Genomic DNA, 25,421 nt, shown 5'->3' with positions numbered 1-25,421 from the left:
CATGGACTGTAGCCTGCCAGGCTCCTCTGTCCATGGGATTCTCTGGGCAAGAATACCGGAGTGGGTTGCCATTCCCTTCTCCAAGAGATCTTCCCGACCCAGGGATCAAATCCAGGTTTTCTGCATTGCTGGTGGATTCTTTACTGTCTGAGGCACCAGGGAAGGGTTGAAACCTACTATTAATAATAGGCTAAATAATGGAAGTAAAGGTCACTGTCCAGTGTGCTTACAGAGCAGTGGGTCCCTCAGACACTAAGAGAAGGGATCCAAAATAAAAGGGTTTGACTCCTTTATCTGGAAGATAGTCTTCAGAGGGAACAAGAGGATTCCTAGCACAGCTCCAGAGGTCAGGAAAACAAGATTGTGGCCCAGAGAGGCAGGGCAGGGGCCTCTAGGTTTTCCTGGTCCTCGGGCATCAGAGTGGAGTTACATCAGAAGGGAAACCCAGCCAAGTATCTTCCCTGCTCAGAACCAAAACTGTACATCAGTGATGCGTGTATAGCAGTCAGTACATATTTCTTCATTTCCTTTGGTTTTCCCTTAAACTTCAGTAAAGTTCTTTTTTAAAAAAATAATTCCTACCATGATTCAGCTGAGCTAAGGGGAATGAAGAGAGGGTTTTGGTCTGGCTTTGGGCTGGAGTTGTACCAGGGCAGAGGAAGGAATGAGCCTGGGGGCGGAGCGATGCTGATCCCTCAGAGAAGCTCAGAGAAAAGAGAGGGGCAGCTCTCACAGCTCCTCGCCCACCTGAAGCTTCTGGGAGTCTCGCTGCTCAGACCTTGGAGGGGGTGTGCCCACATCCCACCCTGAGGAGGCCTGAGCCAAGCTGTGGTGGACAAAGGAAGCCTGCCAGCCGGTCACCTGCTGTCTGGGAAGGCCTGCATGGTTTCCGTGGGATGAGTGGAGGAGCTTCTCTTGGTAGCAGCTCCCCTTCCAGCTCAAGTCCGACCCACAGAAACACTTAGGTGGGAATGCAAAGTCGGGAATGCAAAGTCACACCTATTTACTCAGCCAGGGACTCCACTCCCTTGGAATGACGTCCCCCACAGCTGTTCCCTGTTCTAAGTGCCTAGCATCTGGCAAGGGCACAGAAAATGAGGAGATGCCACCTCAGGTTCCAAAGGTCCTCACGTCCCCTTAGGGAGTCCTGCCCTCATCGTAACTTCAGGGCAACTGGGTCCCCGAGCTCTGGACTCCTTGTTCAGTTCAAGGCATTGTCCCTTTGGGTGCTGTGCACGGACCTGGTGACAAGAGAGGGCGCAGTCCCCCTGGGAACCAGGAGAACTGCCCAGGTCCCCATGCAAGAAGATCTCTGACGGCCACACCCCTGCCCCGCTCCGGCCCACTGACAGCCACCTCCTATCTGTTGATTGGGACGACAGACGAGTCCCGAAGCCGCTGTAAAAGCTGGTTTTGCAGGTCTTCCTCCACCACCTTCCACCAAAAGAAGTTCTCACCCCGAACCTTTGGGGGCTCGTTTTGAAGGCCCGGATTCCGAAAAGCCACAGTGACCAGCACGTTCATGCAGATGCCATCCATTAGGTCTTTGCCCAGGTGTTGCAGTCCAAGCAACCCCTTGGTCTCTACCGCCAAGTGGTGCAGGGTCAGACACTCCTGCAGCAGCCGCAAGACGGCCATCTTGATGCCGCCCCTCTGCTCCATGGGAGCGAAGCCACAGGCAGTGACGGGCAAGTGAGGCGTCCCCACTGTGCCCGCCAACACCCACACTGTCTGGGCGCTGGTGAAGATGGCCACGAGCCGCTGGCAGACTAGACTGCAGGGAAGCTCTTGGGGAAGGAGGAGAGGGTGCCTGGCTTGCTGGCGATACTGGGCAGCAAGATCGACCAGATGAAGAATGTCCTGGGCCCGCAGTGGGGTAGGCAGTGAGGTTCGTGGGTACCAGCCAGCCTGTAGGGACTCTGCATCTGCTTCCTTGGGAGTCTTGAGAATTCCACCTGGGGAAGATGCAGGGGATGTGCTCAGTTGTGTCTTAACTCTGCAACCCCACAGACTCTAGCCCACCAGGCTCCTCTGTGCATGGGATTTCCCAAACAAGAATACTGGAGTGGGTTGCCATTACCTTCTCCAGGGGACAGGAAGGGAGAAAAGGTCTATGTTGAATAAAGTGCCGGGCCTGGTAGAATAAAGGGCCACCCAGGGTTCTGGCTGTGACCCAGGGGAGGCCTGGGGTCAGGTGTTCAGTCTGGAATCTGGAGATGCCAGGGTTATACTAGCTAGAACAGGGGCTCATCTCACCTGAGGACCAGCTGGGGGACAGGTGTCTACTGCCCTCAGCCCACACTGCCACCTGCTGGGCCATACCTGTGGGGCAGGTGAGGAACACGAAGCGGATCCAGGAGGGGCCCCGTTCCTCCACAGACAGCAATGTCAGAGGCTCACACTGCAGCCCGGCCTCCTCCTTCACCTCCCGCTGTAGCGCCTCCACAATGGTCTCCCCAGGCTCCATCCGCCCCGCAGGAAGGTACCACGACCCACGGCACTCCTTCTTGGCCTCCTGGACCAGTAGCACCTCATCCTGAGGGGGAGAGAGAGGGTCCTCGCCCACCACAGCCGGGATGGGAGCTCCAGGGGGGCAGCAGAGCCAGCAGCCTTCACTTGCTCTGGGTCCAGCTCCAATCTCAGATATAGTCGCTCAAAACCCACATCCCAGGGGCCACCCTGAAATTGCTGAGCTCTCCAGAGGACTGGCCCTGGATCTGGGGACTGCAGCGGTCTCTACAGTTCATCTTTCTCTGCATTCAGGTTTCCATTTCAGAAAGGGGGTAAGACTCCTGGGAGCTGCTTCAGGGGCTGGAGATTAGGCCTCCAGGGAGGGTTGCCATGCATCCTGCACTGATTCGTGTCTGCACAAGCCACAACATATCTCTCACCTCCCCTCATGGTTTATAAACTCCTTGTGGCCTGTCTAGGCTTTGAAACACATCCCAAACCCTCACCCCAAACAACTCCTACCTATGGCTCTCACCCTTCTATCTGTTGTTACCGCACCGTGTACAGGGATCGACACCAAACAGAGCATCAGACAGGGGCTCAGAGGCCTGGGTGTTCGCAAAAGTTGTGCACTCACTGCCCATGAGGCCCAGGGGAGGCCTCTGAAGCACTGAACAGGTTTTTAAGCCCACTCCGTGGCGAGGACCGCGCTAGCTTCTGGGGAGAATGGAAGAGGAGTAAGGCAGCGTCCCCTCAAGGAACTGAGGCCTGGTGGGATGAAACAGGCTTGTGAACCTCCGTTTCCTCCCTCGTACGTTGGGAGGATCGCAGGGCGGCACTGCGCAAGTCTCAGATCTAAGTGTGAAAGTGCTTTGCAAAACTGGGAAGAGCCACACACCAGCAGGCTGCGGCTGTTGCCGGTACGTCCTCTGTTCCCTAGCGGGGCTGGCTGCGAGCCCCGGAGACCTGGGCGGTGGGCCCGCCGGGCGGACGCTCACCTGCTCGTTGAGGAACACCGCCAGCACCACGTAGCAGACATTCTTCCGCAGCCGCACCGGCGCCGGCGGCTCCCCAGCCGGCCCCGAATCATAGTTCTGCACGAGCAGCCCCCGGCCCCCCAGCACGGCCGTCAGCGCCCCTCTCAGGCAGTCCGAAGCCATAAGGTCCCCCGAGAGGCGGCGGGCCGGGAACCGCAGGTCGGCCGAGCCGGGTGGGATGGACGTGGGTGACGGTGGGGCCCCCTCCCGCGAGGACTCGGGTCGGGTGCACTGGCGAACACGGAAGCGCTCGGGTGTTCTGGACGCTGATAGGCTGCGCGTCACGACGGCCGGCTCGGATTGGCTGGCGCGCAAAGGTCACGGCGGGGGCGGAGCCAGTCCGTAAGGGGGCTGACGCCCTGAAGGAGCGGACGCCACAGCGCATCTGCAGTTGCATCTGTTTCTCCTCTTTCCCGGCAACTCAGGCCGCCAGCATTGCTTAATCCCTCCAGCGCGCACTTGTCTGCCCGGGCTCCGACGGTGACGTCACCTGCCCGCAGGCTGCGGAGCGGCGCGGCAGCCAGCGACGGTGACATCACAAACCCGATGACGTCACCGGGCTAGCGGCGTGGACCCAGTGTCCAGCACTTGTAAACAAACCGCGGCATTGCCCTAAATGACACTTCCCAAATAACCTTATTTCTCTACTGAGAGTGTACTGGCTGTCACGTGGCAGGGAGGACAAGAGCTCCTGCCTTGGAGGAGATTCTGATCTAGTTGGAAAGGTGGACATAGACAAATAATGGAAAGCCAGCTGACTTTTATGGCGAGTGCTACACGATTGGTTAAAAAAATTGGTTCGGGCAGGAGATGCTGCAGGCGCTCAGAGGAGGGAGATTGCAGAGCAGGGATGGGCAAGGTGTGCCTGGCCATAGGAGGCAGAACTTGGGGCAGAGATCAGTGTGTGTAGCCGTCATCAACCTTGTCCCGGCCCCCGGTCCGCCGCATTTCCCACGCAGGGTCAGGGCCTCTCCCCTTCACGGGATGGTACTACTCCTTCAACTTTGTTGTTACCGCCCCGCCCCCACCCCACCCCCACTACGACGTTGGTGGGGCTCTGCTCTATTGAGAGCCGGGTGTGGGTTGATTTCAGGAGCTCCTTCTTCTCCCCCAGCCTGACCTTTCCTCCTTCCTTTAACCTCTTCTCAGGACAGGAAGGCAAAATAGAAACCAGAGGAATCTGAGCTTCTCAGTCCCAGTGAGGGCTCCCTTTTCCCTCCTCCTGGCTTTGGTCATGTCCCTTTTGAGGGGACAGTAACTTGGTGGAGCTAAGCATTGGACTTGGATCTGGATGCCCAGCCATTGCTCCCTGGCTCATTCTGTGCCCTAATAGAGTCAAGGGCTTGTTTGGGGGTCTGTTTTGTGGGCCTGTTTCCTTATCTTGTTGTCATTCAGTTGCTAAGTCATGTCCAACTCTTTGTGAGACACGGACTGCAGCACGCCAGGCTTCCCTGTCCTTCACCATCTCCCAGTGTTCACTCAAACTCATGTCCATTGAGTCGGTGATGCCATCCAACCATCTCATCCTGTCATCCCCTCCTTCTGCCCTCAATCTTTCCTAGAATCAGGGTCTTTTCTAGTGAGTTGTCTCTTCACATCGAGTGGCCAAAGTATTGGAGCTTCAGCTTCAGCATCAGTCCTTCCAATAAATGTTCAGGGTTGATTTTCTTTAGGATTGACTGGTTTGATCTCCTTGCTGTCCAAGGAACTTTCAGAAGTCCCCCAACACCACAGTTTGAAAGCATCAGTTCTTTGACATTCAGCTTTCTTTATGGTCTAACTCTCACATCCATATATGACTACTGGAAAAACCATAGACTACTGGTGGACCTTTGTTGGCAAAGTGATGTCTCTGCTTTTTTCTACAATAAGCTGCTAACAGCTCTTCCTTCCCAGGACTGCTGGGAAGGTGAGCCATCATGAGAGGAACTCTGAACTGTCCAGCGTGGGTCACCACCATCAAGCAGCCCAGCAACGCTCCAGGCAGGGGTCTCCTGGCTACCGCATTTGTGGTGACCAAACAAAGGCTCACTTTTTTGAAATGTGCTTACAGGGCCACCATGAACTAGACCTTAGTCTAGGGAACTCCAGACACACCAGGTAAGCCTCCTTAGGCCCTTTTCAAATACTAAACTGACTGCAAGGTCCCTGGAGGCAGGGCACTGGGTTAAGCTGTGGGTTATCACTGGGGGAGTCGCAATCTTGTGAGGCACTTGTGAACGCTGCTGCCCCCACCCCATCCAAGACCTCGAACGTTCCAAACAGCTGAATTCACAGGGCCAAAATCAGGCCCCCAGGACTGCAAAGCGACTTTTCCACGTATTTGCCAGGAACACATGCATGTATGTATGTGTGTTTAGACCTTTATTTTCACATCTGTGAAATGGGGACAGCATTCATCCCAGACTCCCTTCTGCCTCCCAGGGATGATTTGAGAGAGTGAGATCATGTCTGGGCAGGGCTCTGAAAGCCTCAGAGGCGGCCTAAGATAAACACCAGACAGCCTAACTGCCTGGAAGAGCAAAGGCTGTGGCAAACCGCGGCTCCACTCTCCCCATTATCACTGGGCAAAGCGTTCCTCGCCAGTTGAATGGACCTAATCACCCCTGTGATGGGAAGCATATAAGAGAAGCTTGAAAACCAGTTGTAAACAGTGAAGGGCCCCATGGGTGGAAGGCCCTAGAGGGGGTTGTACTGTGCCGTGCTAAGCCTCTTTAGTTATGTCTGACCCTTTTTGCGACCCCGTGGACTGTAGCCCGCCAGGCTCCTCTGTCCATGGGATTCTCCAGGTAAGAACACTGGAGTGGGTTGCCATGCCCTCCAGCAGGGGATCTTCCTGACCCAGGGATAGAACCTGCCTCTCTTATGTCTCCTGCATTGGCCGGAGGGTTCTTTACCAGGCCTTCACAGATGCTGAGAAGGACAACAGAAAGTGACTGTCTCCAAGTGTCAGAGGACACACACCAGATGGAGACAGGAGAGGCCCCAAGGCAGAACTGGAAAAGCTGAGGGAGGGAGAGGGGCTGAGATAGAAACTTCTAGAACCTGAAACCAAGGTAGGGCTCCATCAAGTATGCTCTGCGTCCTCCATTCCCACAGAGGCTAGAGCACTGGCTTGTGTGGGTGGCCAATGCAGCCCAGTGGACAGAAGTGGCTGAACTGGTTGGCCCTGTGGTGCAGCGCTTCCAGCGCCCACAGGAGCCAGGCTTGGGCCAGCCATTTCAGGGCCTGTGGACACGCATGTGCATGTGAGCACATGTGCAGAAAGACAGTGCAGGCAACCTCAGAATTGGGCCAGGCAAGCAAGGTGGGGTAAGGGTGTCTGTGAAGCTAGAGTTCTTTTAAGGAGCAGCAGCCCTGGCCCTGGACAAAGCAGGAAGGGTGAGGAGGGCAGCAGGCCAGGTTACTGGGAGGAGGAGGCCTGACTTCAACCTGTGCCCTGCCACTAGCTTCCCGAGTGACCTCAAGGGAGCCACATCCATCCTCCAGGCCACCTGTAGGGAAGATGGGTGGATCCTCAAACAGAAAATTAGTGAAAGCCCAATAAAGTCTGTTGCTTAGTTAATAGAGTTGTATCAATATCAACTTGTTACATTCTGATCACTGTACCCTGGCTATATGGGCTTCCCAGGTGGCGCTAGTGGTAAAGAACCCACCTGCCAGTGTAGGAGGTGTTAAGGGACAAAGGTTCGATCCCTGGGTCAGGAAGATACCCTGGAGGAGGACATGGCAACCCACTCCAGTATTGTGCCTGGAGAGAGGAGGCTGGCGGGCTACCATTCGTAGGGTTGCAAAGAGGTGGACACGACTGAAGCAATTTAGTACCACCACCACCATGATTATTTAAGATGTTACATTGAGAGGAAGTTAATGAAGGCTAACTGGGAACTTTCTGTAGTATCTCTGTGACTCAACTGGAAAACTCAAATCATTCCAAAATTAAAAATCTAAAAGAAAAAAAAAAAGAAGAGACTTATCACCTTCACTGCCTAGGGCTTGGCTTCAGTCCTTATTGGGGATCTAAGATCCCACAAGCCACAGAATACACCCCCTCCCCCAAAAGAAAAGCCTAAAAAATGAATCTTATAAGAAAAAAGAGAAAGGCGGAGTTGGATATCTACATTCTGGCATCACTTCCAGCTCTGAGGTTGTGAAATCTGGGCCAGTGAGCAGGACTAGAACAGGTAGACCATGGGATGCGGGGAGAAACAAAAGCCCAAAGGACAGGGCTGGACTGGGGGTGGCCCACTGAGCCCCCTTAAGGAAGAGGGCCACTGAGGGCCCCAAGTTGTTTCAGGGTCAGTCCCCACCTGAACTGGCTTCATTCCCAGGTGAGTCCTGGAACATTTGGTCCACCTGCTGTTCATTAGGAGCCCGACCCAATATGCCCTCAAGGATGCTACAACCCGCCACGAAAAGGGAGGTGGAAGAGAGGTTTGGAGGGGGGAGAGGCCCCGTCACAAGGCCATCCCTGTCTTCCCACAGGAAGGACCCCGTGTAGGGGGTTCTGGGGTGACATCAGGACACGGCATTACAAGGTGAGATACAGGTAAGGACAGCTCACTCTGTGCCACTTGGAACATGATCAGCTGTGAAGTGCCTGTCTGTACCGGAAGGAAGAGCACAGAGGAGACGGCAGCAAGGCCATCTGCAAAGTCCATTAAGCGTGAAGACTGTAATACAAATGAGGTGGCTCGAGTCAGGATACTTGGCTCCGGTCTCAATGCTGCCACTAAAATTGCTGTGTGACCTTGGGTGATGCTGTGTGACCTTGGGTGTGACTTAACCCTGGCCTGCCTGTTTCCTCTTCTCTAAAATATAATTAAATAATATTGACCCCAAAGTTATGATAAAGGGATTCAATGAGATCAGTTAAAACACTGACACATCAAAGGCAGTAGTTGAAAATAGCCTAGCTTTGCATACAAGGAAGAAATCTAATTTTTAAAAAAAATGGGCTATGTTTATGTAAATCACTGCCAAGCCTAAGACAATATAAGAGACCATTTAAAATACATTGGCTTCTCTGGTGGCTCAGATGGTAAAGAATCTGGAAGGAATGCAGGAGACTGGGGTTCGATCCCTGGGTCAGAAAGATCTGCTGGAGAAGGGAGTGGCAACTCACTCCAGTATTCTTGCCTGGAGAATCCTATGGACAGAGGAGTCTGTGGGCTACAGTCCACAGGGTCACAAAGAGTCAGACACGACTGGGCGACTAACACTTTCTTAAAATAACGTTTAGAGAGCAACTCAGAAAATGATGATCAGTGTTAAAGAAAGAAACCTAATACAAAACACCCCCAATTCAACGATGTGTAAAACAGATCCCTGGAGAAAAAAAAAAACTAAAGGAAATACACCAACATTATAAGAGTGGTTGGATTGAAGGTGAGTGGAGGTAAATAGTATACAGGTTTCTTTTTCTTATTTTCTAAAAGTTCTGAAAGTATTTTAAATTTATAATAAAAAATTTTATTTCATAAAAAAAAAACAACATTCCCAGAACCACCGCATGAACAATTATAACAAGAGTCAGAGCGTGTTGGGGGTGAGAAATACACGGAGCAGGGAGGGGTGGAGCCACACCAGAGGGCCCTGGGGGTGGGGAGGGGCTGCCAACCGTCTCCAGCACCAGCCAGTGGGCATGGGGCTGGCCATGGGCACTGACGGCAAAAGGGTGGTCGAGGGCTGTCTGGGGCCAGGCTCCCAGAGCTCCAGTTCCGACAGGAGAGATGGGGTGGCCTGAAGTTTGCAAGGAGAGTTAGGGCTTCTGGGTCTCTAGTATCACACAGGGAGATGCCATGCTGCTGTGGCCGAGACCTCCGCCTTGCCTGCTGTCAGGAGCATCCTCAAGGTCAGCCCCCCTTTGCTCCTCTGTGGGAGGGAGGGACACAGCGTCCCCCCACCCTAAGAGGAGCAGGCAGGGGTGTCTGAGGTCCTGGTCACCACTGCTTCAGCCCCCTCCCACCCTGCTCCAAGTCCAGGTGTCCCCCTCCCTTCCCATCCACGTGGCCTGCAGGAGCGCGGCCAACCACAAGGCAGCATTCACAAAACAACAGCTTTTAATGGAAATCCAAGGAGGGAGGCAAGAGGAGGGAGCAGGGATGGGGCCTCGCCCATATCACCCCCTCCAGCAAAGCCTAGATGGTGACCTGAGGCCGTCCCCTGCCCACACTTCACAGCTGTCTGGCAGGAAGGCGGGATGTCAGTGACCCCTTGTCCAGCATGCCAGCAGGGCAAAGGGCCTCCAGGAGCCTGGGAGGATGTGGGCGGTGTGAGCAGAGCTCAGGCACAGGAGACAGCAGGAGGTGAAGCAGCAACAGAAGGTGTCGCTTAAGCCAGAATGATGCCTGAGGTCCCCCAGGGAAGGGCTGTTTGTCTGCTGGGTTGGGGGACAGGGGTTAGAAGGAGACAATCACCCCCCCCCTCCCCAGTCTGGGTCTGGTACCTGGGAGAAGGGCTCAGGGCCAGAGCAGGTGCCAGTCTGCAAAGGGCAGGTGTGAGCTTCAGTGGCACTGTGGGTGTTGGCATCAGGGCTCAGGTCAGGGGCAGGGAACGTGGTGCCTGCTTGTGTCCAGAATGCGGAATTGATCCAAAGTCCCCAAGTTCCCCAGGGCCGTTCTCTACTGAAGCTGTGCCTGCGTTGAGCACTGGTCTGCCTGCCCCTGACCTCTACTCCAGACACCCGGGACCTCCCACCCCTATTTAGCCTCTTGCAGTGTTCCCACAGCCACCTTCACTGCTTGGAATACAGCCCAGTCCATCTAGGAGAAAGAGAGAGGACAAGGAGGTTAGCCATGCCCCCAGGCTCTCCCTGCCAAGAAGGCCCTCCCTGGACCCAGCTCTGCTTGATGGGGAAATGGGGCAGCACACCCAGGCTCCTGGCCAGTGTCACACTCACCTGGGCATAAAGCAGGCGGTGGTCAGTGGGCAGGCTGGGCCCCTGGTGGCAGAGCTGAGCAGAGAGGGCAGAGGTCTCGGGGGACAGGAAGTGCTGAGTGACGCTCACGGTGCTTACCAGGCCCTGCACCTGTGCCGGGGAGGAGACAGATGGGGGCGGTCAACGGAGACTCAGGGCGACGCATCCTGCCCCTCTGACCCCTGAGCGCTACTTCTCATTAATGAGCCCCACCCAACCGGCTCTCAGAGAGCGGACGCCCTGGATCCAGCAAGGGGCACCACAAAGGACGTGGCCAAAAGCAGGCCAAGGGGATGCCACAGATGGCGCAGGCAGAGCAGACATCGAGGGACAAGCCTGATGCCCGGGAAGTTTGATGCCCCGTAAGCTTGAGGACTTCAAGACCACAGGATTCTCTTCTTCCCTCCAATGGAGGCGTGACTTCCTGTTCTGCCTAGCTCCGCAGGAGGAATCGAGAGGGTCGGAGGGTGTGACAGCCTGGGGACTGCTTCTGATACCCTGAGCTCTCTGCAGAGCCCCCAGTGGCACGCGCTAGGGAAGCACCTGGTGGGGAGCCCCCGCGGGCACCAGCACGGCTTCTCCGGGGGCCTGCAGCAGGGTCCAGCAGCTCACACCCCACTCCTCCCGCAGACGCCGCCGCAGCCCTGCATCCAGGTAGCACCTGCCAGGGGTACCAGGCTCCAAGTTTCCTGCCCCAGTGGGGCACACCTCAAAGAAGAGAAGGAGGGATGAGCAAGTGGAGGGGAGAGAGGCCAGGGTAGGGCTGCAGGAAGATGGGGCGTGGGCTTCCCAAAGGCCAGAGGCACAGGTAGGAGCTGTAGGCAGACGGGGGAGAATGCAGGGGTGGGTGGGACAGGAGCCGGGTGCTGGGGGCTGGGGCCGCTTAGGCCAGCAAAGCAGAGATCTGGCTGGAAGAAGATTAGAAGGAAGGATTAAAAGTCTGAGGCAGAGGGTCCAAATCTCTGCTTTTCCTGGGGCTAGATGGCTTGAATAGTCTCTGTGTCTCTGGCCCTGGGCTCTCTGCTCCCTCCTTCAAAGGTACTCCTTTCTCCAAAACCCAGGAAGACATCCTGCAGAATTGCAACTCATAAACTGTCTACGCCAGGAGCTCTTAATTTGGTGGAGTCCAGGGACATCCTGAACTGCATGCTAAATTGTGGGTGAGTAGGTAGCCGTATGCCCCTAGGGAGACAATTTGAAGCTTTCGTCAGATTTTCCTAAGATCCCAGATCCAGACTCAGAAGTTCCGACTCTCAGTGGATGGACCGGCTAGACGGTCCAGGCTGAGGCCTCTGAAGCAGGCAAAGCTTTGGGAGCCTTCACCACCCCTCCCCTCTCCAGCCAGAGCAGGGAGCTCCTTGTGCAGAGGGGGCTCATGGAGGCCAGGAGCCCAGGGAATGCAGCCTTGTGTTCCAGGTGCCCACCGGCTCCATCCAAGCCCTTCAGTTAGGACCTCAGCCATTATCCCTGGGCTCTGGGTTCAGGCCTCCAAGACCAGGCTAATGAGTCAGGCTGGACCGTAGGGTAACCCCAGGCAGGTGCCAGGAAAGTCCGACCTGGACTCTGAGCAGTGTTTCCCAGGCCTCTCAGTGAGGCTGTGCCCCTCAGACCCTCCCCCTGAATCATCGGCTTTGGCCATGCAGGACTGCCCACACCCGGCCACACCCAGCCTAGACAAGGCCGTGTGTGTGTGTGTGTGTGGCCTACTGTGGTCTGCTCCCCGCTGTGTTTCAGCCCATGGATGGGGGGTGGGGGGGGGTGGACAGCTGCGCTGACGCTTGCATGTCTGTGTGCACGTGTGCCTGAGCTGGGTGACCCTTGGTGGGCATCCCTTCCCTAGGACAGTCAGGGCTCCGCTGGACTTTGGAACCACAGAGCCTCTGCCGCCTCCTGCTCGGCCTCTCCTCTCCTTCCCTGCCCCTACTCTAGGTCGCGTCTCTCCCTCTGCCTAGGATGGCTGCCCCCTCAGCTGCTCCTTGCCAGTACCCCAAAGAGCACCTCCTCATAAAGTGCGGATGCCAGGGAGGAGAGCAGTGGGAAGGGTTCTCAGATGAGCTTCTGCTCCCCTTGGCTGGCTGCCCCCAGGAGAAGCACAGTGTAGGAACCTAAGCTGGGAACAGCCACGAGCTGGGGTCCCAGCCTCGGTGCTCCCATCTGCACAATGGGAAAGCACTTCCCAGATGGGGTGTGTGTGGGTCAGTCGTTCAGTCCTGTCTGACTCTGTGACCCCATGGACTGCAGCCCACCAGATTCCTCTGTCCAGATAATTCTCCAGGCAAGAATACAGGAGCGGGTTGCCATTCCCTTCTCCAGGGGATCTTCCTGACCCAGATATTGAACCCCAAGTTTCCTGCATTGCACGCAGACCCTTCACCATCCTGAGCCACCAGGGAAGCCCTACTGAATGTGGTGCCTGTGACAATTAACAAAGATGACAGACCCAGGGCCCAGTCTGTGGCAGCTCTTGCCTCATTTCACCACTAGGTCCTGCCTCCCCCCACCAACTTTCTGTGCACCCCACAACACACCTAAGGGCCCAGTCTGCCTTCTCTGCGCCTGTCGAGTCCAGCTCACCTGAGGCTAGGGAGCGAGAACACGGGGTACCTGCACAGAAGGAGAGCTCCTGGGGCTGGGAGGGGAAGGGGAGGGTTCCCCAGCTCCTGCCTCACCATCTGGAGGAAGCGGCGGATGCGCTGGGCGTCCTGTGCCCGGAACACATGCCACACGGTGCTGACCTGGCTGCCCGGGGACCACAGCCCCTCCCCATCCAGGCCTGAGAGGAAATCTGGGAAAGAAAGACGGCTCAGGAGGACGCCAGGGCCAGCAGGGACACCACTTGGCCTCGGAAGCTCGTGCCCACCCCTGCTTCCAGCTGAGGACGCACCTTTCTGTGTCCGGCGCCAGGCGGGCAGGGGGGCTTCAGCACGTACCAGGACACTGACCAGGTCGGTCACCTCCACACAGAGGTTCTTGGTCCCCAGGTGCCCACGGTGTGGGCTCACACCTGTACAGAGGTGGAGAAAGGCTAGCTGGGAATGGGCCCCAGGACCTTGGCACAGACTCATGGGTTCTTGGGGTTGATAGGGAGGGGGGTAGGGACTGGGCAGGAGCAGAGTGGACACTCACCATAGGCTGCCCACAGCTGGGGCTCCAGTGGACGCAGGACAGGGCCCGGAGGGAGGTAGGAGGCCAGGTTGAGTTTCCCATGGCGGGCACAATACTCTGGGAGTGGCAGGCTGGCAGCCAGGTTCTCTACCCTGTGTGTGTGTGTGCGGGGCGTGGGGGGGGAGTTGGATAATGTCATGCCCAACAGACTCAACTCAGGCACCAGGGACCCCATCACAGCCCCTGAGACTAGGGTAACCCCCCCAAGGCAAGCACAGAGCACTGAGGATCCCAAGGCCAAACAGGAGATGCGGGGAGGCCCGGGCAGCCCCTGGCACCACATACCTGCTGGTGTCCTTGTCCCCCAGACCTCTGTGCAGCAGGAACACCAAGCTCTCATCTGACTTCGGGCGACCTAGTGGAGAGACAGAACAGCTATTGGCCCAGGGAGAAACCTCACTGGCCCAGAGGGCCCTGCTCCTGTGGTGGCGGCAGTCTAGTTTCTGCAGGGGCCTCTGCTTCTAGCTGCCCCCAGGTCCACTCTGAGACTCCTCGGCCTTGCCTACTGCCACGCCCCAGGCTCAGGCTCCCGCCTCCTCCTCCCTGTCTGGGATACTCACTCTCAGGCCGGGAGAATCCCTCCCAGAATGTCGCGCTGCCCAGGCTGGTGGGCTGGGGAGGCCCAAGGGGGGTCAGCGCCTGCACCTGGCCTCCGAGTGCCCCGAGAGCTTCTGACCCCCACAGGTGGCCCTGAAGTGTCCTCTGAATTCCTGACACCAACACAGGCTGCAGCGGGGAAAGAAAGGGGAACACGGGGAGAATGGGGGGGTACCCGATGGGGCCAGACTGTAGTGTGTTGTCGGGCACCACAACGGCATGGGGACCAGCCTTGTTCCCTCTGAGTGACTCACCAGGTCTGCCTTGGCCTCAAGATCAAGGGCCTGTGTGTATTGGAGGAGGGTGGTCATGCCCAACAGACTCAACCCAGACACCAGGGACCCAATCACAGCCCCCAAGACTAGGGTAACCCCTCAAGGCAAGCACAGAGCACTGAGGATCACAGGGCCAAAGAGCAGAGGCAGGGAGGCCCAGGCAACCTCTCTCAGGCCTCTCAGGCAAGGCCGTGAGAGCTGGGAGCCTCACCTGGCCCTGCCTCCAGTGCTCCTGGAAGAGGTGGAAGCCTCGCTGAGGCCTGGGCTCCTGCAGCCACAGCAGAGCTCCAGGGGGAGGCAGCCGGGGCCGAACGGGGGAGAGGGGCAGGCCCAGGCCCTTGCGCAGGCCCGGCCCGGCCCGCAGCCCCGGCCCAGCCCGCAGACCCGGCCCCAAGGCTTTCTCCTGGATCTTCCGCTCCACGACCTGCGCGATGATGCTGTCCAGGATGTTGGTGATGCGGTCGTCCTGCGAGGAGGGAGGGACGGAAGGGAGGGAGTACTCAGGACCCACCTGAGTCTACCAGGGAGGCCAGCCCAGCTTGGGTCCCGGGCCTCCAGCCCTCCCTTCATGCCCTTGCTCACGCTGGGCAGGGCCGGAGTGACAGGGGCAAAGGCCATGTGTATCCGTTCATGCCCCAGGCAGAGCTTGACAGCAGTGGAGGCCAGCAGTTCACACAGAGAGGGACAAGGCAGGGGCCCTCGGCTGGCACGGGCTTCTGCCGGGGTCTCTGTGGAGTCTGGGGTCTCTGTGAAGGAGAAGGGTGTGGGGCTTCACCTTTCTGTCGAGGCTCCATTGCCCACACACGTGCTTCCCTCTCCTGGCTATGCCTGCCCAGCCTTCCCTGGCCTTGCCCATCTCAACCCTGCCCTAGATGCACTCGCCTCCCACCAGCTTTCCTGCAGGGTCTCCAGGACCTCTCCAGACGAGCCACTCAGACCAGGGGTCTGGGCGGAGAAGAGCTAGAAGTCTTGTCCTAGATTTTACTGAGATTGATTTTCTTTAGATGGAGGAGGGCATGGCAACCCACTCCAGTATTCTTGCCTGGAGAAGCCCATGGACAGAGGAGCCTGGTGGGCTACAGTCCACGGGGTCTCAAAGAGTCAGACACGACTGAAGTGACTTCACATACACACACGCAGCACACTTTCTTTAGGATGACTTGAGGAGAAAAATGTTGATGGGGGTGGGGATGGCTAAAGCAATTCCAGTCTCTCCTGGGGATTCCAACCTGACTCAGCTTCCCCCACACAGTCTGAGTGAGGGGCAGGGGACTGCTCACCCTCTTTAATATCCTTGGTCCTGTTGGTATCCCCGTTGCAGGAAGGTTGTGGAGTTGGGGGAGTTTTCTCCATCGGCTCCTTCTGTTAAACCAAGTCACCACCCACCCACCCCAATCCAATCAGAGATGTAAAAACAGCAAAGGCAACTCAATCCAATTCAACCCCCAAGTATTCACAGTGGACCCCTGTAAGTCCTAAAATGGTGTTTACAAGGAGCAAAATGTCATATGATAGAGCATTAGGTGGAGAAAAGTTGCCCATGGACTCATGCATGCAGCCAGATCTAAAGTCTATGTAAAAGAGGCTGGAATAAACATGGAGGCAAATGATTGGAAAGAAATATGTCAAAACAACAATGGTGACATTATAAGCTATTGCTGTTTTCTTATCTATATTTTCCACATTTTCCATAGCTGGAATGTACACAGTATCTGACACACAAAAACCATTCTCTAAACTATTTATTGAATATATGACTTTTATAGTAAGTACATGAACTTCATAAAAAAAACAACAACTGTGAAATGTGTATTGAGCACCTGCTCTGTATTAGGCGTGGGGAATACTAAGACGACTTCCCAGGTGTCGCTAGTGGTTAAAAAAAAAAAACCCATCTGTCAATGCAGGAGACATAAGAGACGTGGGTTCGATCCCTGGGTCAGGAAGATTCCCCTGGAGGAGGGTGGCAACCCACTCCAGTAATCTTGCCTAGAGAATCCCATGGACAGAGGAGCCTGGCGGGCTACAGTCCATGGAGTCGCAAAGAGACACGACTGAAACAAGTGAATACGCATGCGCATATTGAGAAGCTGGGCGGACACTCTGCCTGCAGGGGCGCACGCCCAGGAGCGGAAAGAAGAAACTCAACAGTTACAGCAAGAACACGCACAAAGAAGGCGGGAGCTCCGGGCAGGCAGGGAGTGAGGACTTCTGGGGCCTGGGTGGGGACAGATGCTCGAGCTCACTCCAGGCACCCTGGTCCCCAGGGTAAGAAGAGAAGTGTCCCGACTTCACCCGGCTTCCAGGTCCCTCTTCATTCCCACCGAAGTAAAAGACCATACCCTGCCGAGGTCAGGGATTTGAAGACACGCTGCCTTATCCTGGGCCCTGCAGGCTAGCGTCCTGCTTTCTTACCTGCGGGCCCCCATCCCCAGCGGTCCACATTCGGGCATCAGCTTGGCAGGGGCAGTGCCCTCGGATGTCAAACTTCACCCAGACCTGGTGCATTGCAGTGCTTAATTCTGCCAAAGCTGTAAGGGGTAGAGGGGAGATGGAATTTACCAGTGATGGCAGACAGGGGGCCACTCCCACACTGCTTGGCCTCACTCACCAGGAGGACATGGGATAGGGCCGAGGGGCATCCACACGGGAAGCTGGTCTCCCCCTGGACCCGCCCTCTGTCCCCTCTGCCCCTCCAAGGAGGCTCACCCTGACTGGAGACAAACTGGGTGAGCATCAGGGAGCTGGCACCGTGCCCAACCTCCTGGCCACACTTCTCTGTGGACTGTCCCTGAGAGCCTGTTGGGGTGGGAAGGCAGAAACTGTGGGTCAGGAAATCAAGGTAACCCCAGGTTAAGGTTAGGGAAGAAGGGCAAGGGCGTGATATTTCAATCGGGGACCTTCACAACCTATAAAACACGGGCCTTCTGGGAAACTTGGGTTCCACAGTGACATAAGATTCTGCTTGCAGAACACAGAGCCTTTAATATGCTGAGTGCATTGCAAGATGATCACGTAGAATATGGTGTTCCAAGAGGTTTCTGACCCTGAAACTCTTTTTGGCCATGTCTGTTGGAACACTGGGGAACTTCAAGAGTTGAGGTGGCTGAGTTGAGCCAAGGGAGAGAAAGCTGAGAACCACGAAGACAGCAGGACTTGGAATCAGAATACCTGACTTTAAATCCTGGACCTAACACTTGTTGTGTGACCTTGGGCAAGTCACTTAACGTGAGTTTCTCTTACTATTTGGAAAATGGAGGCAATAATACCCACCTCCCAGTGTTGTAAGGTTTAAAAAGGTGCAAGCTGAGCAAAGTGAGGGGCAGAGAGTAGGCATCAAGGCTGGGCTAGAACACAGGCATGGCCTTCTGATCTGGAGAGGAAACTGTCTGGTCCAAGGGGCATTAAGCAGTCTGCGGAGGGAAACTGTCTTGGGGAGACTCAGCCAAGAAATGGCCTTGAACTCTTTTTTTTTTGGCCCATGCCTTGAGGCATGTAGGATCTTAGTTCCCTGACTGGGGATCGAACCCATGCTCCCTGTAGTGGATGCACAGTCTTAACCACTGGACCACCAGGGAAGTCTCTGACCATGAACTCTAAAGCAGCCCTTCTGAGCCCCCCAGCTCCTTTCCTACCTGCTTTCTCCCTGGCCCTCCCAGCACCTGCCATGCGACCACAGGCCACACACAGCCGGTGGCTGCAGTGAGGGCATCGCCAGTGGGTATTGAACAGTCCGAGGTGGCAGCGGCTGCAGCAGCGTGGAAGGCCTGGGTCGTCCTCGGTCCCGACTGGTGCCTGGCCTGCTAACCACAGGAGAGAACAGGGTCAGAGGGGCCTCAAGCCAGTGGCCTCTTTGAGGACCTCATGTGGGAGGGATGCATAGACGGGGGGCAGTTTCCACTGAGGGGCTACCCCAAAAGGGAGACAGGCCTCTTGCAGTCACCCTGGATTAGTCAACAGCCCCGCCACCGCACCACCATCTGCAACCAACCCACCCAGGACAGCTGAGTCAGTGTTTCCCCCAACGCCTGTCCCAGGGCTCCCAGATCCACCCAACACAGCCCTTCATCCCCTCATCCTCCAGAGCAGTGGGGTCTTCTCAGGGGCATGCGTGCTAAGTCACTCAGTCATGTCCGACTCTTTGCGACCTCATGGACTGTAGCCCACCAGGCTCCTCTGTCCATGGGATTCTGGAGTGGGTTGGCAAGGATACTGGAGTGGGTTGCCATGCCCTCGTCCAGGGGATCTTCCCAACGCAGGGATGGAACCTGCATCTACTCCATCTCCTGCACTGGCAGGTAGGTTCTTTACCACTAGTGCCACCTGGGAAGCCCATTTCCTCAGGGACCCCTCTGTATCTCAAAAGAGGAAACCTTACTCCCTCTCTCACCCAGAGTTTCAGACTAAGCACTTGCTGGCAGGTGGGAGGTCGCTGGTGAGCAGACGTTCATTTACTCGTTAGACACACACTTGTCCGCTCTCGGACTGGGTGCTGGTAGTTCAAAGCTGGTCAGAACCTGGTGCTTGCCCTCCCAGCGCTCACATCACAAGGCAAGAGATGAGGCCACAAACACGGCAGTGATCATGGCATCACGGGGTGGCTGCTAGATTATGAGCGGGACGGAAGGATGAGGGTGGGGACAGCTGCCCAAACGGGCCCCGAGTGATGAGTAAGTTTTCATTCACCAGGTAGGAAGGGAGGAGAAGGGCATTCCAGACAGAGGGAACTGAGGGTGCCAAGGCCCGAGGGGGCAGACAAGCTCGAGTGAGCCGGGCAGACAGTGATGTGGTGTGCTGGGAATCCAGGCGGAGGGAGTGGTAGGGTGGACAGGAGCTGGCTGTGAGAGGGGAAGGGCTGGACTTTCTCGGACAGGAGGGAGCCACCACTGCCTGGATGGCAGGGAGGTTTGGGAGAGAGTGGATACATGTATGTGTATGGCTGAGTCCCTTTGCTGTCCACCCGAAACTATCACAACATTGTTACTTGGCTACAGCCCAATACAAAATTAAAAAAAAGAGGGAGCCACCTGTGGGCCTCATCCAGGAAGTGACAAGACCGAGGGTGTGTGTTTTCCAGGATCCCACGGAAGGGAGCCTGGAAAAGACCCTGATGCTGGGAAAGATTGAGGGCAGGAGAAGGGGCGACAGAGGATGAGATGGTTGGATGGCATCACTGACTCAATGGACATGAGTTTGAGCAAACCGGGAGATGGTGAAGGACAGGGAAGCCTGGTGTGCTGCAGTCCTGGGGTCACAAAGAGTCAGACACGATTTGGTGACTGAACAACAACAAACAGGAGGGAGAGGCTGGAGCCAGAGCACTAGCTGAACACCTTGCACTCTGCTCACCTCTAACCTTGGCCCCAATCCTACCAGCCTCCCAGGGCCTGACAGCTGGCCACCCCCCTCCCATGCAAAGCCACAGGGAGCTCCCCCACCACCTCCTGGAGCTCCTACAGACACTTGGCATTCAATCTTGTTTCCCTAGCAAGCCCAAAGCTCTAGGAGGGTTGGGCCAGACCAGGTTTTACACCTTCCCAACATCCCCCGCCCAGGCCAGAAACTTCAGAATACAAGTTGACTCAGAGCCTGAGCTGGAAATATGGGCACAGCAAGGCAGGAGCTCCCGAGCTGAGCTGGAGGCGGGACAGGCAGGCAGTTCAGGCGGGGACAGAGGCCCCATGAGAAAGCACTGACTGCAGGATCAGGCCCTCGCAGGGTGAATGCCCCATGGGCTCGCTCACCTTCCTGTTGAGCCAAGGCCAGGGCCTCCCGCTCCCTCCTCAGGACGCGGCACAGCCGGTCCCCCAGTGCGCTGAGCAGGTGCTTGGCGAGGCCCACGCTGAGCCCAGCCTCCGGGCCAGACCCTCCTCCCTCCTCGGAGCTGGCTGCCAAGTCTTCCTCCTGTGGCTGCTCCCCTCCCAGCGGCAATCTGGAGACAGGGTGGAGGCAGGTGAGCGGGGAGCCCCCACTGGGAGGATGCTGGGGGCAGCCAGGGGCAACAGGCTCACCTGGACACTGGCTGGGAGGAGCGGGCCGGCCCTCCCGTCTCGCCAGCTGCCTGGGCACAGCCTTGGCACTGAGTGATGCCTGCCACAGGAGCCACGCAAGGTGTATCCTGAAGCCCCGGGGCCTGCATGCTGGCCCCATCGTCCCGGGGTCCTGGAGAGAAAGGGCAGCAAGTCAGGCATCCGGCCCTCCTGGGCTTTGGTGAGTCCCAGGCCCTGCCTTAGCACCCAACCTGCCCCCATTCGGAACAAGGGAAGCAGGCCTCCAAAAACTTCAAAAGAGCGAGCCCTGACACGGACTGATGAGCCAAGAGGTGGGCTCTACGATACTAGGGCCGCTGGGGCTCCGGATGCAGTCGGTGTAGATTTGGGATGGCTCTGCCTCAGGCTCAGTGATGCCACTGGCTGTGTGACAGCGTGAAGAGGCAATCCCAACGTGGACAGAGGGCGCTGGAAGGTGAGAAGGCTGCAGAGTTTCAACAGAGGCCACAGGTGCAGTAACCCAAGAAGGCGGTGGAGGGGCCGAGCCCTTCCCGCCCTAGGCAGAGGCCTGGGAGAGTGCAGACAGACCCATGCTGGGTGCAGGGGCGAAAGGCCAGTGAAAGAGTCCGGATCCAGGCCCAGCTCCCAGGAGGCCAAGAAACTGAGGTGATCCCGAGGAACCGAGGCTGGGTCGGCAGTGCCAGACGCCTCTGTGAAGGGCGTCACTGCGTGACACAGGGGTCTAAGACATGCCTAAGTCCTAACGCCAGCAATGTTCAAACTGACTCTCCATGATCTAACTGGCCTAGAGAGTTGTCATTTGTTCCTGGAGCAGGACAAAGGGTCCTTCAGGAGAGGCAATTCCTCCGATGGGGTTTGTGGCCCAGATAATCACAGAGATGCCTGTTCATGGGGTGCTTACTCAGTGCCCTTCATGTGAATGATATGGTTTCATCTTTGCAGCAGTCTTTACGAGGTAGGTGCTGTCTTTATTCCCATTTTATAGATGAAGAAACTGAGGTCCAGAGAGGTGAAGTAACTAGCCCAAGGTCACACAGCACCGATCAGTCAAGTCAGGACCCAGGTCCTTTGACTCCACACTCTGAACCCTGTCATCATATTCTCACTAGTATGCCATGACTTGGGAGGAGGCCCATGAAAGCAGGAGCCACTTGCTGGAAGGCTCTGGCCTGTAGATACTAAGGGACTCCCAGCAAGCTATCCCAGCGAGGTGGGCAATGGGGCAGCTGGGCGTAACCCACTGATAAAGGATTATGGACCCCACCTCCCTGGAAGGCCCTGTCCTGTGGCGCCCTTCCAAGTGGGGCCCCCAGCAACCCCCACTTCCACCCCACCTCGGTCTCCTTACCTCTGTGGTCATCACGCTGTTCTGTCTCCGCCTTGTTCCCAAATAATGAGTCTAGCACTTCCTGCTGGCCTCTGGCCCCCTGCCCCGCACTGCCCGGGAAAGGACCAGTCGGGCGCTTGGCAGCTGGACTGCTTGCTGTTCCCTGGACCTCGGGGTTGCTTGACCTCTTGAGGGCTCGCAGCTGGGCTGCCGGGCTCTCCTCCTCCGCAGGGCAGCTGTCTGGGCACCCGAACTGCTCAGAGTGTCGAGTGAGCCATGTCTTCTTCAGCTTGGTGTGATGGCTGGGCGGGCAGGCCCTGGGACCAGGGGTCTTGTAGGCTTCCTCGCTGGATTCACCGGGCTCACTGGTGGCCCCCTCCAGGTCCTCCGGGCACTGCCCACAAGGGTCATCTCTAGCTGGTGGATGAGATGAGCAATAGCCTTCCTGGGTGGAAGGAGGCCCAGGAGACGGGCACCTTGTTGTGGCTGATGACCCCGGCTGGTACCCAAGGCTCCCACCTCTGGGGACAGCCCAGACATTGCCAAGAGTATGAACCAGGCCTGGGGAACAAGTGGGCCACGGGGCCCGGGGCCCAGTGTCTGGATGTCCCAGGAGAAGGGGGCAAAGGTTCGGATGCCTGCCAACTCCTGTCTCTCCATCCCTCTGGTGGAGAGAAGGGCGTTCCACCTCCCCAGTTCTCTGGAGATGCCCACCAGGGGCTGAGCGCAGCAACCCAGGTTCCACAGTTGCCAGTGGGTCCTTTGCCAGCCTGAGTATGCTTGGATCCTTGTGGTAAAAGCCCTGAAGAGAGGAGAAGGGATTAAGTTGGTACTGACTTTGCTTCCCAGTGTGTAAAAGGACAAGAACAGGTGTGTGCCCGTGTGGCTTTAAGAGTTGTGAAAATGTGGACGGATATACTGGTTAATAGGTGCTGGACCTCTAAATGCCTGCTCCACAGCCTCACAGCCTTGGACATCCCAGATCTTTCCCTAGGATTTCTCAGGTCTCCCCATAATCCAGCAACTAAAGAGTTACTGCCATGCACAGTCAAAGGGCCGCCAGGATCTATTCAGATGGTGTGATGCCCTGTACCATACTGGATTCAAAATATTTTACATCTCATCCCCAAGATGACCCTGGAGGCCACTTGGAGGAGAGGTGCCACAGGACCACCAGCACATCCCAGGGGGCCTTGTCTGTCCCTCCTCCTGGAACAAGACCACACATTCTGAGGCCCCAGTTCCCAGGGTCTCCTTCTGGGTGGACAATGGGTGAGTCAACTCCTGAAATGGCCCAGAGGCCACAGGGTCACTCTTGGGATGGCCACCCTTATGCTCAGGGATCGGGGGGCTGTAGTGAGGCGGGTGGAATGCCAGCGGATGGGTAAACATCACCTAATGAGAAGGTTATGCCCAGAAAAGGAATTGCTTGGGGTTGACTCTGTCTGAGCTGAGAGCCTCCTCCCCGACCTGGGTACCACCTCATCTCTTCATCAGAATGGATTGGCAGAGTGGTTTGGCCCTGCCGGTGCTGCCCCCGGGGCCTGCTGAGCCCCCTTGTGTGGCCTGAGCCCCAGGTACCCTTTCTGCCCCAACACTCACCTTGCTGCCTAAGCTGAAGGCAGAGGGCACTTTGGGCTGGCCCCCGGAGTACACCCAAGGGTGCGGGGCCAGGGGCCAGTCACATGGATACTCTGGGGGCAGGCTGGACACTAGGTAGGGTGGCAAGCAGGTGGGCATCCAGAAAGGAGCTCGCTCCAGGATCTTGGTCTCCAGAAGGAAGGGGCAGTGCAAGGGCCGGAAGGCCACAGGGTCACTCTTGGGATGGCCACCATTATGCTCAGGAACCAGGGGGCTGTAGCGAGGTGGGCACGGTGATCCACAGAATGCCAGCGGATGGGTAAGCATCGCCTCCTTCCAGCGCAGCCCGTCCTTGCTGCCTGGCCAGCCAGCCTTCCTCTCTCCGTTCCGGGGACCTTCACCGTCCAACAGTGGGAGCGTGTCCTTGGGGCTCTGCGGGAAGCCAGGGGGCAGCCAGGAGCCTGGAGTGCTCAGGACACCCCTCCAGAAGGGAGCGGGCTCTCCCAGGCACAGTGCCGCAGGGCGCAGGCCATCTCGTGGTGGGGTGTCTAGCTCCGGTCCTGTGATGCCGTTCTCAGGGGCTGTCTTCTCCCAGGCTGGGCTGTCCTTCAGGAAGCTGGGCGTACCCTCCATCACTCTCCTGCCCTCATGGGGCTCTCCCAGAGGGGGTCCCTGGAGCAGAACCATGAAGGCATGAGCTGATTAGAAATATGCTTCAAGCACCCTAGTTCCTGGCACCGCCCTGGCAGCACCAAGGCACCCCAAACCAGTAAGGCAAGTGCCAACCTACAGCTAGGTTCCATGCTACCTGCCCACATGAGACTCGAAGGACCTGCCTGGGTGGGATGCCCAGTAAGGGGGAGGTTACCCTTTCCCCCAAGGGCCTGGAACCTGACAGCCCACCTGGGCCAGAGCCCCTCGTCAGAGACTGCCATTTCTAGAATGACAGGTCCTGGCCTCGTTGAGCCTGGAACCGGTCATGAGACATGGGGAAGGACCGAGGATGAGAACCCAAAAGATGAGCTCTGCACCAGGCGCTGCCCTGGGAGACAAGAAGGTTGGATCCTGGTCCTGGTCTGGTCGCCTGCTGTGTGACCTCGGGCAAGTCGGGTCACTCCTCTGGGCCCCGGTGTGCCCTTGTGTCAAACATGGTTGGGAGACGCACAGTTTTGGAAGCCTCTTCCTGCGCTGCATCTGCGGTTCCTGGGCTGCTGCCAGGCCACCCCCAGCCCGACCTGGGCTTGTTTGGGGTGGTGCAGGCAGGGCAGGCTGGAGGCACGGGGAAGAACAGGGCTGCTGGCCCGAATCTGTCTCTACAGAGGAGCAGCCCTTTAGCGGTGCTTTACAGTTTCTTGGCTCCTGAGGTAGAGCCCAGGACAACTGCTAGGGGCTGGGGTCCCCGCTGCTCCCACAAGGGAATGAGTGAGTCAGTCTGGAAGAGGGGGATTAGAGGCCTGAGGCCAGGTGGGTCTAGATACCCCAGTCTAGCCCGCAGTGCGAGGGCCGCTGTGGACGCTGGTAACTGCAGCCTGGCCGGGGGGAGGGAAGGAGGCGGGGAAAGCAGGCTGGGCCCCAGAGAGAAGCAAAGGAGGGAAAATTGAACGTGCGTGCAAAGGACCAGGATGACAGGTGGCACCGGAGCCGCTGCACTCTCCCAGCAAGGCGGCATGGCCCACTGGGGTAAGCCCCAGGAAGGAGGCGAGGGAACCCAGGCGAGCTGTGACATAGGGCGCTTGGGTTTTCTGGGGCCACTGCTCCGACACGGTCCAGCCCTGTCGGGCATCCTAACTTTCAGAGGTGTGTGGCCCGCCTAGAGGAGCAAGCAGAGCTCCCTCCCTGCTTGTGGCCCAGGCTCGGTTCGGAGATGCCCGGCTACGAGCGTCCCCAGAAGGCGCGGGTCTGGCGCCCGTCTCTGCGCTTACCTGGGCTTCACGGGCCCGGCGCGGCGCGGGCGGCGGCGGTCGTGGTGGCCGACGCCGGGCGTCCTCTCCCCATGGGCCGGCTCCGGGGCCTCCTGGCCGACGGGCGAGGACTCTTTCTCCCGCTCTCTGCTCAGCG

General features: G+C 57.4%; 2 protein-coding genes and 1 long non-coding RNA gene across 4 annotated transcripts; 1 reads left to right on the top strand and 2 right to left on the bottom strand.

The window, feature by feature from the left end:
• Positions 1-272: 272 nt before the first annotated feature.
• NUDT18 (nudix hydrolase 18) lies at positions 273-3,749 on the bottom strand. Its single transcript, XM_020899914.2, has 3 exons — positions 3,450-3,749; positions 2,323-2,536; positions 273-1,955 (listed from the first exon to the last, which is right to left on the bottom strand). Exons 1-3 carry the CDS (start codon positions 3,609-3,611, stop codon positions 1,360-1,362), a joined length of 972 nt encoding a protein of 323 aa, XP_020755573.2. The 5' UTR covers positions 3,612-3,749; the 3' UTR covers positions 273-1,359.
• Positions 3,750-4,493: 744 nt separating this feature from the next.
• On the top strand, positions 4,494-9,042 carry LOC139032477 (uncharacterized). Its single transcript, XR_011485033.1, has 2 exons — positions 4,494-5,588; positions 7,974-9,042. It is a non-coding gene; the product is annotated as an uncharacterized lncRNA (long non-coding RNA).
• On the bottom strand, positions 8,938-25,368 carry HR (HR lysine demethylase and nuclear receptor corepressor). 2 transcript variants are annotated; one of them, XM_020899920.2, is made up of 19 exons: positions 25,286-25,368; positions 23,385-24,035; positions 21,804-22,584; positions 20,456-20,606; positions 20,189-20,376; positions 18,080-18,247; positions 17,154-17,243; positions 16,860-16,975; positions 15,725-15,806; positions 15,027-15,190; positions 14,656-14,910; positions 14,133-14,298; positions 13,858-13,927; positions 13,534-13,664; positions 13,292-13,411; positions 13,077-13,192; positions 10,951-11,115; positions 10,390-10,518; positions 8,938-10,252 (listed from the first exon to the last, which is right to left on the bottom strand). In XM_020899920.2, exons 2-19 carry the CDS (start codon positions 23,994-23,996, stop codon positions 10,190-10,192), a joined length of 3,567 nt encoding a protein of 1,188 aa, XP_020755579.2. In that variant the 5' UTR covers positions 23,997-24,035; positions 25,286-25,368; the 3' UTR covers positions 8,938-10,189. The 2 variants fall into 2 exon arrangements, with proteins under 2 accessions (XP_020755579.2, XP_020755580.2); XM_020899921.2 differs by having other exon boundaries at positions 18,080-18,244.
• Positions 25,369-25,421: the final 53 nt, after the last annotated feature.

Source organism: Odocoileus virginianus, chromosome 31, assembly GCF_023699985.2.
Source record: "Odocoileus virginianus isolate 20LAN1187 ecotype Illinois chromosome 31, Ovbor_1.2, whole genome shotgun sequence".
NCBI lineage: Eukaryota > Metazoa > Chordata > Mammalia > Artiodactyla > Cervidae > Odocoileus > Odocoileus virginianus.
This window is presented reverse-complemented; position numbering and strand designations above follow the sequence as displayed.

What these genes read in the sequence shown, in the direction of transcription:
- NUDT18 (XM_020899914.2), bottom strand. Translation starts at nt 3,611, where the DNA reads ATGGCTTCGGACTGCCTGAGAGGGGCGCTGACGGCCGTGCTGGGGGGC. An exon ending in CGGTGTTCCTCAACGAGCAG is followed by an intron (nt 2,537 to 3,449) that starts GTGAGCGTCCGC and finishes TCTCCCCCTCAG; the next exon opens with GATGAGGTGCTACTGGTCCA. An exon ending in GTTCCTCACCTGCCCCACAG is followed by an intron (nt 1,956 to 2,322) that starts GTATGGCCCAGC and finishes CATCTTCCCCAG; the next exon opens with GTGGAATTCTCAAGACTCCC.
- HR (XM_020899920.2), bottom strand. Translation starts at nt 23,996, where the DNA reads ATGGAGGGTACGCCCAGCTTCCTGAAGGACAGCCCAGCCTGGGAGAAG. An exon ending in GAGGGCCAGGGAGAAAGCAG is followed by an intron (nt 17,244 to 18,079) that starts GTAGGAAAGGAG and finishes CCACCCCAACAG; the next exon opens with GCTCTCAGGGACAGTCCACA. An exon ending in TCCGCCGCTTCCTCCAGATG is followed by an intron (nt 11,116 to 13,076) that starts GTGAGGCAGGAG and finishes CTCTTCTTTGAG; the next exon opens with GTGTGCCCCACTGGGGCAGG.